This window comes from Malassezia sympodialis, genomic scaffold (assembly GCF_000349305.1).
Source record: "Malassezia sympodialis ATCC 42132 genomic scaffold, msy_sf_19, whole genome shotgun sequence".
NCBI classification, from domain to species: Eukaryota; Fungi; Basidiomycota; class Malasseziomycetes; order Malasseziales; family Malasseziaceae; genus Malassezia; species Malassezia sympodialis.
The window spans coordinates 1,541-16,039 of NW_017387817.1; the positions used below are offsets into that span (position 1 = coordinate 1,541).

Consider the following 14,499-nt stretch of genomic DNA (forward strand, 5'->3'; position numbering starts at 1 on the left):
CATCCATCATGGGCGGTGGGTATCCAGGCGGCGGCGGCGCATACGGGTGGTACGGCATGCCGTGGGGCGGCGCCTCACCCGGCCGGCCGGGGCGTCGGCCCAGGCCGGCGACGGGGTACCGAGGCGCCGCGAGGCCGGCGTACATGTCGCGGGGGGGTACGGCAGCGGGGGCCGCTGGGCTGGTGCATCGGTGGCTGCGGTCAGCAGGGGGCACGCACCATTCGCGAGCAGCGCCGCGCGACAGCGTTACAGACGCGTGGCGACGCGAGCGGAGCACGGCGCCGGCCGCGCGGCCGACCAGCGCGCCGCCCGTCGCGGGCCGCCCTTCGTGCACGTGACTCGGGGCGCGGCGGTGCGGAGGGCGGGGCCGGGCGCCGGCGCAACGACGACGCATGGTGCGCCTGGGGATCGCGGAGGCGCAGTATGAGTACGCCGCGCAGGCCGACGACGAGCTGAGCCTTGCGGAAGGCGATGTCGTGTATGTGGATGACGTGCTCGACGGCGCATGGTGCCAGGCGCGCCACAAGGCGACGGGCGCGGCCGGCCTGGTGCCTGCGAACTATATCGAGATGCGCGCGCCGCTCCGGACGGTCGTGGCTGCGTACGACTACGAGGCGCAGAACAGCGACGAGCTGACGATATCCGAGGTGCAGCCGCTCGACGTGCTCGAGGTCGAGGGCGAGTGGCTCCTGGCGCGGACGCAGCCACCGGCGGCGGACGCGGTCGGCCTTGTGCCTGCGAACTATGTGGAAGAGGCGGACACGGCACGAGGTGCGGCGGCCAGTGCGGAACCGCCGAGCGAGGCCGAGGTGCCCGCGCCGGAGCCTGTGCCGGAGCCTGTGCCGGAGCCCGCGCCGGAGCCTGTGCCAGCGCCTGCGCCAGTGCCCGCGCCGGAGCCTGCGCCAGTGCCCGCACCAGTGCCCGCGCCGGCGGCGCCAGCCGAGACGCCAGAGATTCTGCCGCCGCCGACGCGCAAGGTCATGGCGGCTGGGACGCCACGCGGGGACTCGCGCGCGGACCTCGCGGGCGCAGGGGACGACGAGCTGGATGCCGCGGATGGGCAGGCGTCGACTGTTGTGCCGTCGAGTGTGCCGGCGTCGTGGACGGCGCCGGGGGCCGGCGACGAGATCCGCATGTGGTCCGTGAGCGAGGTCGATGCGAAGAAGCGCAAGCGCCAGTCGAAGGGCACGCTGGGGATCGGCAATGCGTCTGTGTTTTATGTGACGGAGCAGGACGGCGCATCGGTGCCGCGCATCCCCATCCGGGACGTGCGGTCGTGGACGCTCGAAAAGAACAAGTACCTTGTGCTCACGGTGCACGTGAAGGACGTGCCGCCGACGCTCGTGTTCCATGTGGGTTCGCGCACCGCGTACGAGGCGATCAGCGCGCGCCTGGAGCAAAGCAAGCGCTTGTGCCGTGAGTCGTCGACGCTGCAGGCGCCGCCGGCGCCGGCGCCGGCGCCAGCGCGGCGCTTGAGCGACAGCGAGATGGTCGTGGTCCTGTACGACTTTGAGGCGCAGGACGACGACGAGCTGTCCGTCTCGGAGAATGACCAGCTGTACCTCGTGGAGCGCGAGAACGACGAGTGGTGGAAGCTGCAGTCGGCCGCGGGCCAGGTGGGTGTGGTGCCCGCGTCGTACGTCAAGCTGCTCCGCCATTCGCCGAGCCCGAGCCTCGTGGCGCTCGACCTCAAGATGCGGCACATGCCCGAGGAGCCGCGCACGCCGCGGCCGGCGGAGCGCACCGCGGCGCGGCCCGCCGCGGCACGCATGCGCACGTGGGTCGATGCGACCGGGCGCTTCCGCGTCGACGCAGAGCTGGTGGACGTGCGCGGCGACATGGTGCGTCTGCACAAGGCGAACGGCGCGGTCATCGATGTGCCGCTCGCCAAAATGTCGCGCTCTGACCTCGTGTACCTGGAGAGCGTCACAGGGCGCCGCCTCGGCGGCGACTCGAGCGTGGGACGCGGGGCCGAGCGGCGCGAGCGTGAGCGGGAGGCGGACGCCAGCGAGCGCCGGCGCCTCGAGAGTGCGGCGCGTGAGCGCGCCGCGCGCGAGCGCCAAGCGCCGCGTCCTCATATGGACTGGTTCGAGTTTTTCCTGAATGCAGGCGTCGATATCGACCACTGTACGCGCTATGCGACGTCGTTTGAGCGCGATCATATGGACGAGACGGTGGTGGCGGACCTCGATGCCCCCACGCTGCGGAGTCTGGGTCTGAAAGAGGGTGACATTCTGCGTGTGCGCCGCTATATCCAGCAAACCTACGGTGCCGCGCCGGAGAGGGGGTCGTCGTCGCCTGCGCCTGCGCCCGCGCCGCTCTCGCAGGCCGCGCGGGACCGCCAGGCCCGGGAGGACGAGGCGCTGGCGCGCCGGCTGCAGGCGCAAGAGATCGCCGCGCAGCGCCGCGCAGGAGAGCGCCCGTCGCGCGCCGAGTCATCGCGCGCCTCGGAGCCGGAGCCTGCGCCGGAGCCTGCGCCGGAGCCTGCGCCGGAGCCCGCGCCTGCACCCGCGCCAGCGCCTGCGCCGACGCCGACGGGTGTAGATGCTGCGACCATTGCAGCCGCCGTCGAGATCGTGCGCCAGCGCGAGCGTGAAGAGAGAGAGGCGCGTGAGGCGGAGGCGAAGAAGAAGGAGCGCCCGGCCGACCCCAACTCGGAGCTCTTTGACAAGCTGGAGCGCCTCAAGCCGTCGCCCAAGCCTGCGGCGCCTGCGCCGGACCCGAATGGTCCGCGTGGGCCGCTGGCGCCTGTGCCGCTGAACCAGTCGCTTCTGCAGCCGCTCATCCCGCTGCAGGGCACTGGGCAGTTTGTGCCGACGCAGGCGACGGGGATGGGCTTGATGCCGCCACCGACGGGCTTGGCACAGCCGAGCTTTGCTCCGCAGCCTACGGGTATGATGATGCCGCCGACGGGCTTTGCGCCTCAGCCCACGGGACCGTATGGTGTGCCGCAGCCGCAGCCGCAGCCGCAGCCACCGACGCTCGGCGCTGCTACGGCCGAGACGACGGCCGCGACAAATTCGCAGGACCGATTCAGCGCTGCCAACGTGTTTGAGCAGATGAAAACGGGCGCCGGGGCCTTTGGGAATCGGGACGCGTCGGCGCCGCAGAGCAGTGGCAAGTACGATGCGCTGCGTGCGCAGCCAACGGGCTTTGCAGCCGGTGGCATTGTCGATGGGCCTGCGCCTGCGCCGTCGCCCTTCACGGGAGGCTTCATGCCGATGGGTATGATGCCCACTGGGTACATGCCAACAGGATACTATCCGTAGCTAGGTTGGTTTTTTAAAAAAAAAATTCAATCAAAAAGGTATCGCGTGACCCTAACCAGGCTCGAACTGGCGACTTTGGAGTAACACTTCGTATTAGCTCCACACTCTAACCGACTGAGTTATAGGGTCGTAAGCGAATCCCTGACCCTAACCAGGCTCGAACTGGCGACTTTGGAGTAACATCTCGTATTAGCTCCACACTCTAACCGACTGAGTTATAGGGTCGTGGGGATGTTGGGGCGTGTGCACGGAGGGTGTATCAAGGGACGGCTCTGCATCCCGATCGATACGCCGCCCCAGCGCGCCGCCCCAGGTTGGCCCGTCGGTCCATGCGCCGTGATGGAGGATGTCACAGAGGGTCCCCCGGCGCGGGACTGTGCCTTCGACAGTCTAAGGGAGCCATGGCAGCGCACCCTGGACGAATCACTGGAGCTTCTCACCGCGCTTCATATCGATGAGCGACACGCACCGCAGTGGCAGGCGGTCCCCCCCGGCCGCGATGGCGCCCCGGACGACATGCCCGACGGCGTCTCGCTCGCGGTGATGCGCCGCCGCGTGCAAAAGACAGACGTGTACCGCGCAACGTGGACGGGCGCCTGGGATGCGCCGGATCTGTGCGCCTTTCTTGCCCTGCTCACGTCGCAGGCGCTCGTGCCGCAGTGGCTTCCGATCGTCGAGGGATCGCAGATCCTCGCGACGCTCGGGCTGCACGCGCGCCTGTGCAAGATGCGCTTCAAGTTCGGCTGGCCTGCAAGCCCGCGCGATGCCGTCGTTCTTGCGCAGGTGCGGCACAACGCGTCGACGCTCGTCCTCACGGTGGCGTCCGTGCCGCGCACACCGGATGCGCCGAGCTACCTCCGGCCTGCGCCGCCCTATGTGCGGGCGCAGGTGCACCTTCTCTCGCTCGTCGTACACCGCAGCGCCGACGACCCCGCGCGCCTACACCTCACTGCCTACTGGGCGCTCGATCCTCGCGGCTCGGTGCTAGGCGTGCGGCCCAGCGCCATGGTTGCGCCGCTGCCGCGCATGCTGCCTGCGTTCGTCGAGTGTGCGCAGGAGAATGGCACGCGCATTGCCTACGTCGCGCAGTACGGCAAGGGTATCGAGATTTCCACGCAGCGCGCCGAGCCCGCGCTGCACCTCGAGTACGTGGTGACGGACGGCGAGGCGCCGGCACGCGCGCTGGGCGGCACGCATGCCGTGCCCATGCCTCCTCGCACCCTGCGCATTCGGCTCGCGGCCGCGCATGGCTGGGACGTGCGTGTCGTGCGCCGCTCGCACCCCGGCGGCGACGTGCACGCGAGTATGGCGCGCAGCGGTGCGTGGTACGAGCTGGACGTGCAGCACGGCGCGCTGGACGCCGATACGACGGTGCGCATGACGCTGGACGCGGCGAGCGTCGAGGCGGACGGTGTGCGCTTCAACGGCGAGGCGCCTGCCGAGTCGCGCGCGTCCGAGGCGGCGGCCGAGGGCGATGCCCTGCTCGAGCGCTTCGCGCAGGTCGACGAGCGTGCACCGAGCGCGAATGACCAGCGCCGCGTGTCGTCGACGTCGTCGCTGCGCCCGCCGGAGCTCGGGGCGCTTGCGTCGACGGTGCGGCGCAACTATGTGTATTTTGCGTCGCTTCTCCAGGAGCCCGAGGCCAAATGGACGCGCGTCAGCGATACACGAGGCGTGACTGTTACCCAGCTGGACTCGATTGACCCGACGCTCGTCGTGTACCGCGCCGAGGCGACGTTTGTGGGCCTGAGCGTGTGGGATCTGTACAGCCTGCTGAGCACGCCTGCGCTTGTGGCGTCCTGGAGCGACGGCGTCGAGCGTGGCGACCTCCTGGAGGACCTCGGCGGGCAGAGCAGCGTGTGGCATGTCGCCTACCCCGGCTCGTGGCCGGTGAGCGCGCGCGATGCGGCGCTCGTGCAGACCGTGTACAAGTCGCCGACGTCGATCCACCTGTTTTCGTTCTCGGCGGACGAGCGCGCGCCGCCCGCCGCGGCAGGCACGATCCGCACGCACGTCGATCTGCAGGGCTGGAGCATCGAGGCGCTGTCGCCGACGACCGTGCATGCGACGCTGATTGAGCAGAGCGATCCGCGGGGCTGGCTGTCCAAGACGCACATCCCGCCGCTCATGGTCGCGGCGATGGCCGGCGCGGGCGAGCGGGCGATCAAGTACGGTGGGCCGCCGATGGTGTCGCGCATGCTGAATGCGCGTGCGGTGGCGCAGAGCTACCCCCCCGCGCTGGACGCGTTCCACCTCGAGTACGTGGCGCGCGCCGACAGCGCAGCGGACGCACTCGAGTGCGAGCTCCGCTGCGACATGGAGCGCTGGGCGCCCAACGTCGATATCCGCGTGACGCCGCCGCCGACGGCCGTGTCGTGTCTGCGGCGGCACTCGCTGACGGGCAGCGGGGGCCTGTGGCTGACGCTCGAGCATGCGAATGCTGAGCGTGTGCAGGTGGACGTGCGCAAGGGGCCCGTCCAGAGCGTCGAGCACGGCGTCGTGCTGCTCAACGGCCTGCGCGTCCATGTCGACACCGATGAGCTCGATGCCGCGCAAGTGCAGGCGCTCGCGCAGAAGAAGCGCACGAAGCCGCAGCGCGCCGCGCTCGATGGGCCGACGGCGCAGGCCAGCAGCGACGCGCAGGGGCCAGCCGCCGATGCAGAGAAGCCTGCGGCGCCCGCGGCGCCGCCGACAGAGGCGCCCGTGCCGCCTGCGCCGCCGCGCATGCACGCGGCGCTCGCGGCGCTCGGTGTCCTGCGGCGCATCCACGCGGAACAGCCGCCCGACCCGACCGGGGCGCCGACGGGCTGGACGCTTGTCTCGGAGAAGAAAGGGCTCTGTGTGCGGCGGCGCATGCTGCCAGACGTGTCGCCGTCGCTGGCGGTACACCGCACCGACAAGGTGGTGCAGGGCGTGGCGGCCGAGGACCTGCTCCCGCTCGTGGCCTACCCCGGCGCGCGGGCGCACTGGGACGAGCAGCTCGCTGCGTGCCGCGTGCTCGAGAGCTACGGGAGCGGTGCGGGCGTGCAGCTATGGACGACGCCGCCGTCGTTCCCGTTCCAGGCCCGCTCGTTTGTCGTGGCGAGCCTCACGGCGCGTGGCTGTGCGAGCACCGACGAGGACGTGGCCAAGTCGCCCGTGTACTTCCACGCGAGTGCGTCGTGCGACCAGTCGCCGCTGCCGCCCGCGCTCGCTGAGGCAGCCGGGTCGCTGCCGCGCGGGCGCGTGTGGATCGATGGCTGGCTCCTGGAGAATATCGACCCGTACAGCACGGACAGCTATGCGATTCCGAGCACGCGGTGCACGCACGTCGTGGCGATCGACTACGGCGGCGTCACAGCTGGGCTCCACGCGCTGTGGAATGCGGCGCTGCCGCGCACGGTCCTCGCGCTCGAGCGCGGCGTGGCGACGCTCGGGCCGTGCCCGTCGGTGCGTGTGCCGCCGACGTGGCTGAGCGTGCACGGCGATGACGACGACTCGCTCGTGTGGGCGCTGCACCGCGCGCCGCGCGCCGTGATGCTAGTTGCGAGCGACTTTTGTCCGCGCACACGCACGCTCTCGCTGCTCTCGCGCGTCGTGGCGCCGGACCTGGCGCCCGGAAGCCCCTCGAGCCGCGGGGCTGCAGCAAGCCCGCCGCGCCTGCGGCCACGCACCTCGGCGACGTTCCGACACGAGCCGCCGCCGTCGTGGTGCGTGGCCGAGGTCCAGGTCGAGTTGCGGCACTACCCCCACGGCTACTCGGTCGAGGTGCGGTGGATGGACGCGCTTGCGCTCGGCGACCTGGGCGCCAGTCCGTCGCACCGGCCGAACGAGGCGCTGCCGCTGGAGGTGCACGTGCTCGATCGGCCGCCCAGTGCGCTGCAGGTCGCGACGCACGCATCGGCGGAGCAGACGCACTGCCACTGCGTGCGTGTGACGCTGGCCGCCGGCGCCGCCGAGCGCCACGTTGCGGCGGCGCTCGTGCGCGTGGCCATTGCGCCCCTGCGCGCGGACGGCGCGCCCGGCGCGTCCGGTGGGCATGTTCCCGTCACGTGCAATGGCCGCATCGCCGAGATTGCGTACGGCGCCGACGCGGCGCGCGCGCCGTGGCCGGTGGACGCGGACACGCTTGAGCGTGTGCGTGCCGACGAGGTGCAGGCGTCTCGTGCGCTCGAGATCGGTACGCACGTGCTGGCGGAGCCCGTCGCCTCCGTCACAGCCGAGCGCCGCGCGCAGGCGCCGCCATCGGACGGTGCGCGGTCGGAGGCGCGGCCGGCCGAGGCGGCGCCTGCTGCGCCGCCGCCGCCGCCGCCGGCTGCGACGTCGCAGCTGTTCGGCCTGCTGCGGCCGTCGGGGCGGTACGGCAGCCTTGCGTCGTTCGTCACGGGCGGGCAGCGGCCGAGCGCATCGACGGCATCCGAGACGGGTAGCGCGGCGCCGGCGCCGGCGCATGAGCCCAAGGCGGGCGGTGGCGCAGATGCGTCGGATGCAGAGACGTCGGGCGAGCCGCCGGGTGCGCTTGCGCCGGCTGACGCGCAGCGCCCGGCGACACATGGGCGGTACCGCCTTACGACGCTCATTCTCGCCATGCTCGTCTCGTTCCTCGCTGGCTCGCTGGCGCGTGCGTTTATGGAGCCGGCGGACTTTGTGCTTGTATCGCCGGCGACGCGCGCGAGCGCCGAGATGCTGGCGCAGAGCGGTGCTGCGGCCGACGCGCCCGCGCGCGTGCTGCCCGCGGGGGGCACCCTGGCCGATGCGCGGCGCATGCTCGATATGGCTGCGCACGAAGTGGACCATGTGGTGCGTGCGGCGCGTCAGCTACATGTGTTTACGCAGGCGAGCGCGGATTCGTCGGCGCCGTCGGATGACGCGCATGCTGCCTCGGCCGTGCGCTGGCGCGAGATGCGCCGGTACCTCGACGTGGGCGTTCCGGGTGTGCCCTGGCGCTGGATCGCCGGCGTTGCGCGGGCGTAGGCGAGTCGTGTAGATAGGTGGAGGTTGTGGCCGGACCCCAAAATCGACGCCTTTTTTCCGCACCACGATGCAGGCGGACGACGTGATCTGGTCGGTGGTGGGCCACCAGTTCTGCTCGTACAAGGTCAAGTCGGCGACGCACTCGACGTTCTGCCGCAATGAATACAACCTGACGGGCCTGTGCAATCGGCAGTCGTGTCCACTGGCGAACTCGCGGTATGCGACGGTGCGTGAGCGCGAGGGCATCCTCTACCTGTACGTCAAGACGCCGGAGCGCGCGCACTCGCCGCGGCGGCAGTGGGAGCGAATCCGCCTGTCGAATAGGTATGCGACGGCGCTTGAGCAGATCGACAAGGAGCTCGTGTACTGGCCGAACTTTATCGTGCACAAGGCGAAGCAGCGCCTGACGAAGATCACCCAGTACCTCATCAAGATGCGCAAGCTCCGGCTGAAGGAGGAGGAACAGTACGTCGCCCCACTACTTACACTACAGACCTGAGCTGGTCGGCATCAAGAAGAAGACCGAGCGCCGCGAGGCCACACGCGAGACCAAGGCGCTGCGCGCGGCCAAGCTCGAGAAGTCGATCGAGAAGGAGCTGCTGGACCGCCTTAAGCGCGGCGCGTATGGCGACGCACCCCTCAATGTCAACGAGGATGTGTGGAATGCCGTGCTGGAGAACGCGCAGGCGCGCATCCCCGATGCGGATGGGAACGAGCTGGAGCTCGAAGAGGATCTCACGGACGAGGAGGCCGAGGAGGACATCGATGCTATGGACGCAGAACTCCGCGCGATGGACGACGACGAGGCGGGCCAGCGCGAGTTTGTCTCGGACGACGAAGATAGCGAAGACGATATCGAGGACTGGGGCTCGGTACGTGCTCGTTGCTTACATCAGGATATGCCCAGCGAAGACGACGACGAGAGTGACGATGACGAGAGCGACGGCGACGAACAGCCCCCATCGAAGCGCGGCACCAAGCGCGCCGCTCCTCGACGCCCCGACCCGCGCGGCAAGAAAGGTACGCACAGCGCCCTCACCGCAGGCCGGCCACGTGTGGAGATGGAATATGAGCAGGAAACCGAGCCGCTCACGGCCGAGCAGCTGGCACAGTGGTAGACCCATTCATAGCACGTGCCTACCCCGCACGACCGACGCGTGGCGTGTCACATCGAACGCACTCGGCCTGGCGCTGTGCGCTGGTGGCCTGATGCAGACGTCGCTCCTGCAGTATTTTCGTGTGCAGGCACCGCCTCTGGCATCGCCTGTGGACCCGGCACACCGCGGATCGAAGCGCACGTCCGAGGGGCGCGTCAAGGACGACGCACCGGCACCGGCGCCGTCGAGCTCGGCGTCGACGGACTCGGAGTCGGAGTGGTGTGCTACGTCCTCGTCCGATCCCAGCGGCGACGAGGGGAAGCGCTGGACACGCCGACGCCGCCTCGCATCTTCCCAGCGGCCCGCACGCACATGCAAAGGCCCTGACAAGCGGCCGCTCTTGTCGCCGAACCGCCCCGCCGTCGCGCGATGGCGGGCCAGGCCCCAGGACGCCGCGGCGCATCGACCGGGCGCAAACCCGTTCCGAAATGCTCGCTCACCTGTACAGCGGGCCAAGCGGCCGCCCCAAGCTCCCGTATTTATGCGCTCACCCAGCTCGCGCCGCCTCCGCCGCCTGGAGCGCACGCCCGTTCCCGCGCGGCGTCTCGGCCTGTCGCCTCGCTCGCGCCCTGTGCATGCTCCGCCGTTCCGCGGCGACTTAAATTCGCCTGCCAAGACTATACCCAGCGCATGGGCGGACAAGTCGGATTCAGAGCTGTCTTCCGTGCCTAGCAGCATGTCGTCGGAGCTCGATACGCCGACGCACGCCCCGCATCCTCTGGCCGCGACTGCGCACGACCCCAAGTCGCCCATACAGCTGCCGGCCGGGACAGAGGGTCCACTGTCCCGCGCGGCCCTGCAAAAGCACCGACGCAACTCGATCGTAAAAATGTGCGAGGCCCGGCAAATCCCCGTGCCGGCCGATGCGACCAAGCCTGTGCTCATTGACCAGCTCCTGGGCGCAAGGCCTATGCAATCTTCTGAGCGGAAGGAGCTGGGAAGCCTTGATCTTGAGCGACTGGACCTGCTCGACCGTGAAATCCCTGCAGACCGACTCGAGAAGCTGGAGCAGATCGGGAGCGGCGCCTTCAAAGTGGTCTACATGGGCCGCTACCACATATCGCGCACGAAAGTGACCCCCGTTGCGATCTCTGATTTGCGCGACGAGGTCACAGAGATGGACATCAAGGAGCTCAAGTTCCTGCGCGACCTGTGCCACGAAAATATTGTGCGCTTCATCGGCATAAGCATCCCTCCGCGGCCATCACCTGTCCCCTGCATGATCGTCAGCGAGCTCTGCGAGAATGGCGACCTATTCGACTACATTCGCAACACACCGCCGCCCCCGCATGCGGCGCTCTTTCGTCTCTTACTCCAAATCGCACGGGGGCTCGAGTATCTACACACACGTACCCCCACCATTGTGCACCGCGATTGCAAGTCTACCAATGTTCTCATCACCGGGGACGGGGTCGCCAAGATCGCCGACTTTGGACTTGCGCGTGTGAAAACGTCGGCGCGAGCGAGGATTCGGTCGCTCGTCGGGACCGTCAATTGGCAGGCGCCCGAGTTGTGGGTACCGAAACCCAACTACAACGAAAAAGTTGATGTATGGAGCGCAGCCATGACTTTCTGGGAGGTGCTACAGTGGCATCAGCCTGAAAAACGATATCCATTCCAGGGCATGAATGAACACCAAATCTATCTGCTCGTGGGCCAAAAGAAGCTCCGGTACGTATCCTCAGCTTACTTGTATAGTCCTTTTGTGGGCGGCATCCGCCGGCGCTATGGTGGAGAAATTGTCGACCTCCTTGACGCCATGTGGGCGCAATCCCCGCGCGATCGTCCGACCATGAGCCAAGTGTGTGCCCAGCTGGCGGCCTGCATCGGGGCGCAAGAGCTCGGCTAGAAATCCGATTATGTGGAGGGGGCGGCGTACCCGGAGAGGATATAAGTGCGTCGGGATTGCGCCCCTTTCCCGCCTCCAACCATGTCGCAACTGACGCAGTCCTTCCTGCAGACGATTAAGAACCGCCGTACGGTGTACGCCCTGTCGAAGAAGAGCATTCTTCCTGATGCCCAGATCGTGCAGCTTATCCAGCAGGCTGTGCGTGAGGCGCCGTCGTCGTTCAACGTGCAGAGCAGCCGCATTGTGGTGCTGTTCGGTGCCCAGCACGACAACTACTGGGGCCACATTGTGCCCTCTGCCCTCCGCTCCGTTGCTGGCGAGAAGGCTGTCGAGGCTTCGAAGGGCAAGCTGGCTGGGTTCCAGGCCGGTACCGGTACTATCCTGTTCTTCGAGGACATGAACCTCATTAAGGGCCAGCAGGAGGCGTTCCCTCAGTATGCCGCTGGCTTCCCTGTGTGGTCGAACCACGCCTCGGGTATGGCTCAGATCTACACCTGGGCCCTACTGGAGGCCCAGGGCTTCGGTTGCAACCTTCAGCACTACGGTAACCTGACCGGCGAGAGCCTGAAGAAGGTGTACAACCTCCCCGAGTCGTACGCGCTCCAGTCGGAGATGGTGTTTGGTCACCCTGAGCAGGCCGCTGGTGACAAGGACTACCTCCCTGACGAAGAGCGTGTCGTTGTCTTCAAGTAACTGCTTTCGGATCTATCAATAGTTTTGTGATAGCCTACGTTGGCGAAGAGCATTGCTTGGCTTGGCACGGGCCGAGTATTTAGGGTTGCTTTGAGACCGCCGGGATTGTGGCGAATCATTGGACGCCACATTTCTGGGCTGCGCACGGGTCGCGCAGCCGATCGATCATCATCGGTCGCTCAGGCCACCTTCACTGCACCTACCTTCCCTAATATCGATCAAAGCCACATTCTAGACGAGATGGAGCTACACGCTGCTATGGACTGTCTTCCCTCGCGCCCCTCTTGCTTTGCCGGTGGTCTACGTAACAACAGCCACCGTTCGGTTAGTAGCCTGTAGTGGACATAGATGAAATTATCTATCCACTTGGGCCATGCGCCACGTCAGGTCCACATGGCGGGGATCGGGGCGCCGAGGCATAGTACGCCCCGAAATGTCTGCGCCATCCTCCACTTTTTTCCCGTGCACATGACGTGGAGATGTGGGCGTCCCGTGTTAGGCAGCTAAATCCGAACCTTGCGCATATATATATATAAATCAAGCGGCTGCCTTTAAACCACCCATTGTCTATCATTATGGCTAGCACTCAGTTTGCCCGGAACTTCCTGCAGGCGATCCAGCACCGCCGTACCATCTACGCTCTGTCGAAGAAGCAGATTCTCCCTGAAGAGGAGGTGGTCAGGTACATTCGCGCTTTCGTGAAGGAGGCGCCCTCCGCCTTCAACGTGCAGAGCAGCCGCATCGTGGTTTTGCTTGGCGCCGAGCACGACAACTACTGGGGTAAGATTGTTCCGGACGCTCTTCGCGCCGTGGCTGGCGAGCAGGCTGTTGAGGCTTCGAAGGAAAAGCTGGCTGGCTTCAAGGCTGGCGCTGGTACTGTTGTGTTCTTCGAGGACGAGAAGCTCATTAAGGGCCAGCAAGAGGCCTTCCCTCAGTACGCTGCCTCGTTCCCTCTCTGGTCGCAGCACGCATCGGGTATGGCTCAGATTTACGTGTGGAGCGGTCTGGAGTCGATGGGCTACGGTGCCAACCTGCAGCACTACGGTGGTCTGACCGGCGAGACCCTGAAGTCCAAGTACAACCTTCCTTCTACCTACCAGATCCAGTCGGAGATGGTTTTCGGCTACCCTGAGCACCCGGCTGGCGAGAAGCAGTACATGGCTGACCACGAGCGTGTCATTGCCTACGGCCACAGTGCGTAGATAGATTCTTCGTCTGTATCTTGTCATCCATTTATGCTATATGGTGAAGGCAATAGCAATGCTTAAGATCGACTGCTACTGTTCCGCAGATTTGCGGTCAGATTTTGGGATCAAGTAGGAAAATCTTCCTTCGTGACTATAAGATCTTGGAAAAGGTATATACAGAGTGTGTATTTGAGTCGAGTGTTAAAATAAGGCACTCCGAACGGTTGCTCGGTTTTGAATTCCCACATGATTGAGAGCTGAAGACTGAGAAGATGCTGACATTTCAGCCATGGCTCCTTTGCGAAGCACATCCACAAAAAGATGCCCATCCTCGAATCTTGCACGGATCGAAGACATATCTGCATCGGGTCCAAATGTGATTCGGCGCTCAAAATGCTCATCAGAATCCCAGCGGTTCGCCATGACATGAAGTGTTCGTCGATGATGTCCTTTCATAGCGAGTGTCAAGCCATCAATGCTGACACCAGGAATGTGAATTGTTACAGTATACACATCCGGCGTTGTAGAAATGGTAACACGCTGGTCTTCTGGTGACATGACGACATCATTGTTGCTAATTTCAACAGTAAACAAGTCCATTTTCGTGGCAGATACTCCCTTGTTGACTGTCACGTTTCCAAACAGACTATCAGGACTTGTTCCCAACGATGATGGCTTGGGCATACTGCTGCACTTTTGCATCAAAGGCGTTGAGCCAAATGTCATTGGCGATAGAGCACTTTCAGATCGAGATGTACTTCCAGATGCAAACGAGGATGTCATTTCCATAGGCACATCATGCCATGCCTGATGTCTTGTGCTTGTTGGCCAATTGGCGCGTTCGTTGTCCATTACGAGACTTGAAGAACCTGTTCTTTGCTCTTGCATATAAGCCAAGTCGGACGAGCAGGCAATTGTATTGTCGAGGAAGTGAGAACGCCATGAGTCCGAAGTTGAACTGGCTCGAAGCCCATGACGGGATGGCGGTGAACCACCCATTTCAGTGTCTGTACTTGGCTGGGAAGAAATCGTTCGATTCATCTTGACAGGACTGTGACTCAAAGCTGATGAACGTCGGACAAACAAGTCCGCCCTACGCCCAAATGTCGGAATCGAATCATCGAGAGCCTCTAAATGATCAGGGGACGATGATCTGGCCGGCCCCAAGAAAATTTCTCGACAATCATTTGCACCATAGGGAGAATTCACATTAATGAAGCTCTTCCAACTTTCTTCCTGCTGGGAGCCAGGCGGCTGTTCGTCTGCCCGAAATGGATCTTGTAGTGGAAGAAGCGAACGCCAGGAGTCCGACTCATTCTTGTCAAAATCAAACGTTGGTATATGTTCGGTCTCCTTTGATTCAGATTCCGTCAACTTCGCCAAAGCTGATA

General features: G+C 65.4%; 4 protein-coding genes and 1 pseudogene across 5 annotated transcripts; all 5 read left to right on the forward strand.

The window, feature by feature from the left end:
• Nucleotides 1-392: 392 nt before the first annotated feature.
• Nucleotides 393-3,269, forward strand: MSY001_3142 (uncharacterized protein; the record flags this gene model as incomplete). The annotated part of the gene is made up of 1 exon (XM_018885034.1): nt 393-3,269. One exon carries the CDS (start codon nt 393-395, stop codon nt 3,267-3,269), a length of 2,877 nt encoding a protein of 958 aa, XP_018741634.1.
• A 339-nt stretch (nt 3,270-3,608) lies between these two features.
• On the forward strand, nt 3,609-5,828 carry MSY001_3143 (annotated as a pseudogene). Its single transcript has one exon. A coding segment is annotated over exon 1 (2,220 nt).
• A 2,461-nt stretch (nt 5,829-8,289) lies between these two features.
• On the forward strand, nt 8,290-9,340 carry MSY001_3144 (uncharacterized protein; the record flags this gene model as incomplete). The annotated part of the gene is made up of 2 exons (XM_018885035.1): nt 8,290-8,687; nt 8,716-9,340. The coding sequence occupies 2 exons, from the start codon at nt 8,290-8,292 to the stop codon at nt 9,338-9,340; spliced, it is 1,023 nt and encodes a 340-aa protein (XP_018741635.1).
• An 868-nt stretch (nt 9,341-10,208) lies between these two features.
• Nucleotides 10,209-11,228, forward strand: MSY001_3145 (uncharacterized protein; the record flags this gene model as incomplete). The annotated part of the gene is made up of 2 exons (XM_018885036.1): nt 10,209-11,050; nt 11,078-11,228. 2 exons carry the CDS (start codon nt 10,209-10,211, stop codon nt 11,226-11,228), a joined length of 993 nt encoding a protein of 330 aa, XP_018741636.1.
• Nucleotides 11,229-11,309: 81 nt separating this feature from the next.
• Nucleotides 11,310-13,123, forward strand: MSY001_3146 (uncharacterized protein; the record flags this gene model as incomplete). Its single annotated transcript, XM_018885037.1, has 2 exons — nt 11,310-11,917; nt 12,505-13,123. 2 exons carry the CDS (start codon nt 11,310-11,312, stop codon nt 13,121-13,123), a joined length of 1,227 nt encoding a protein of 408 aa, XP_018741637.1.
• Nucleotides 13,124-14,499: the final 1,376 nt, after the last annotated feature.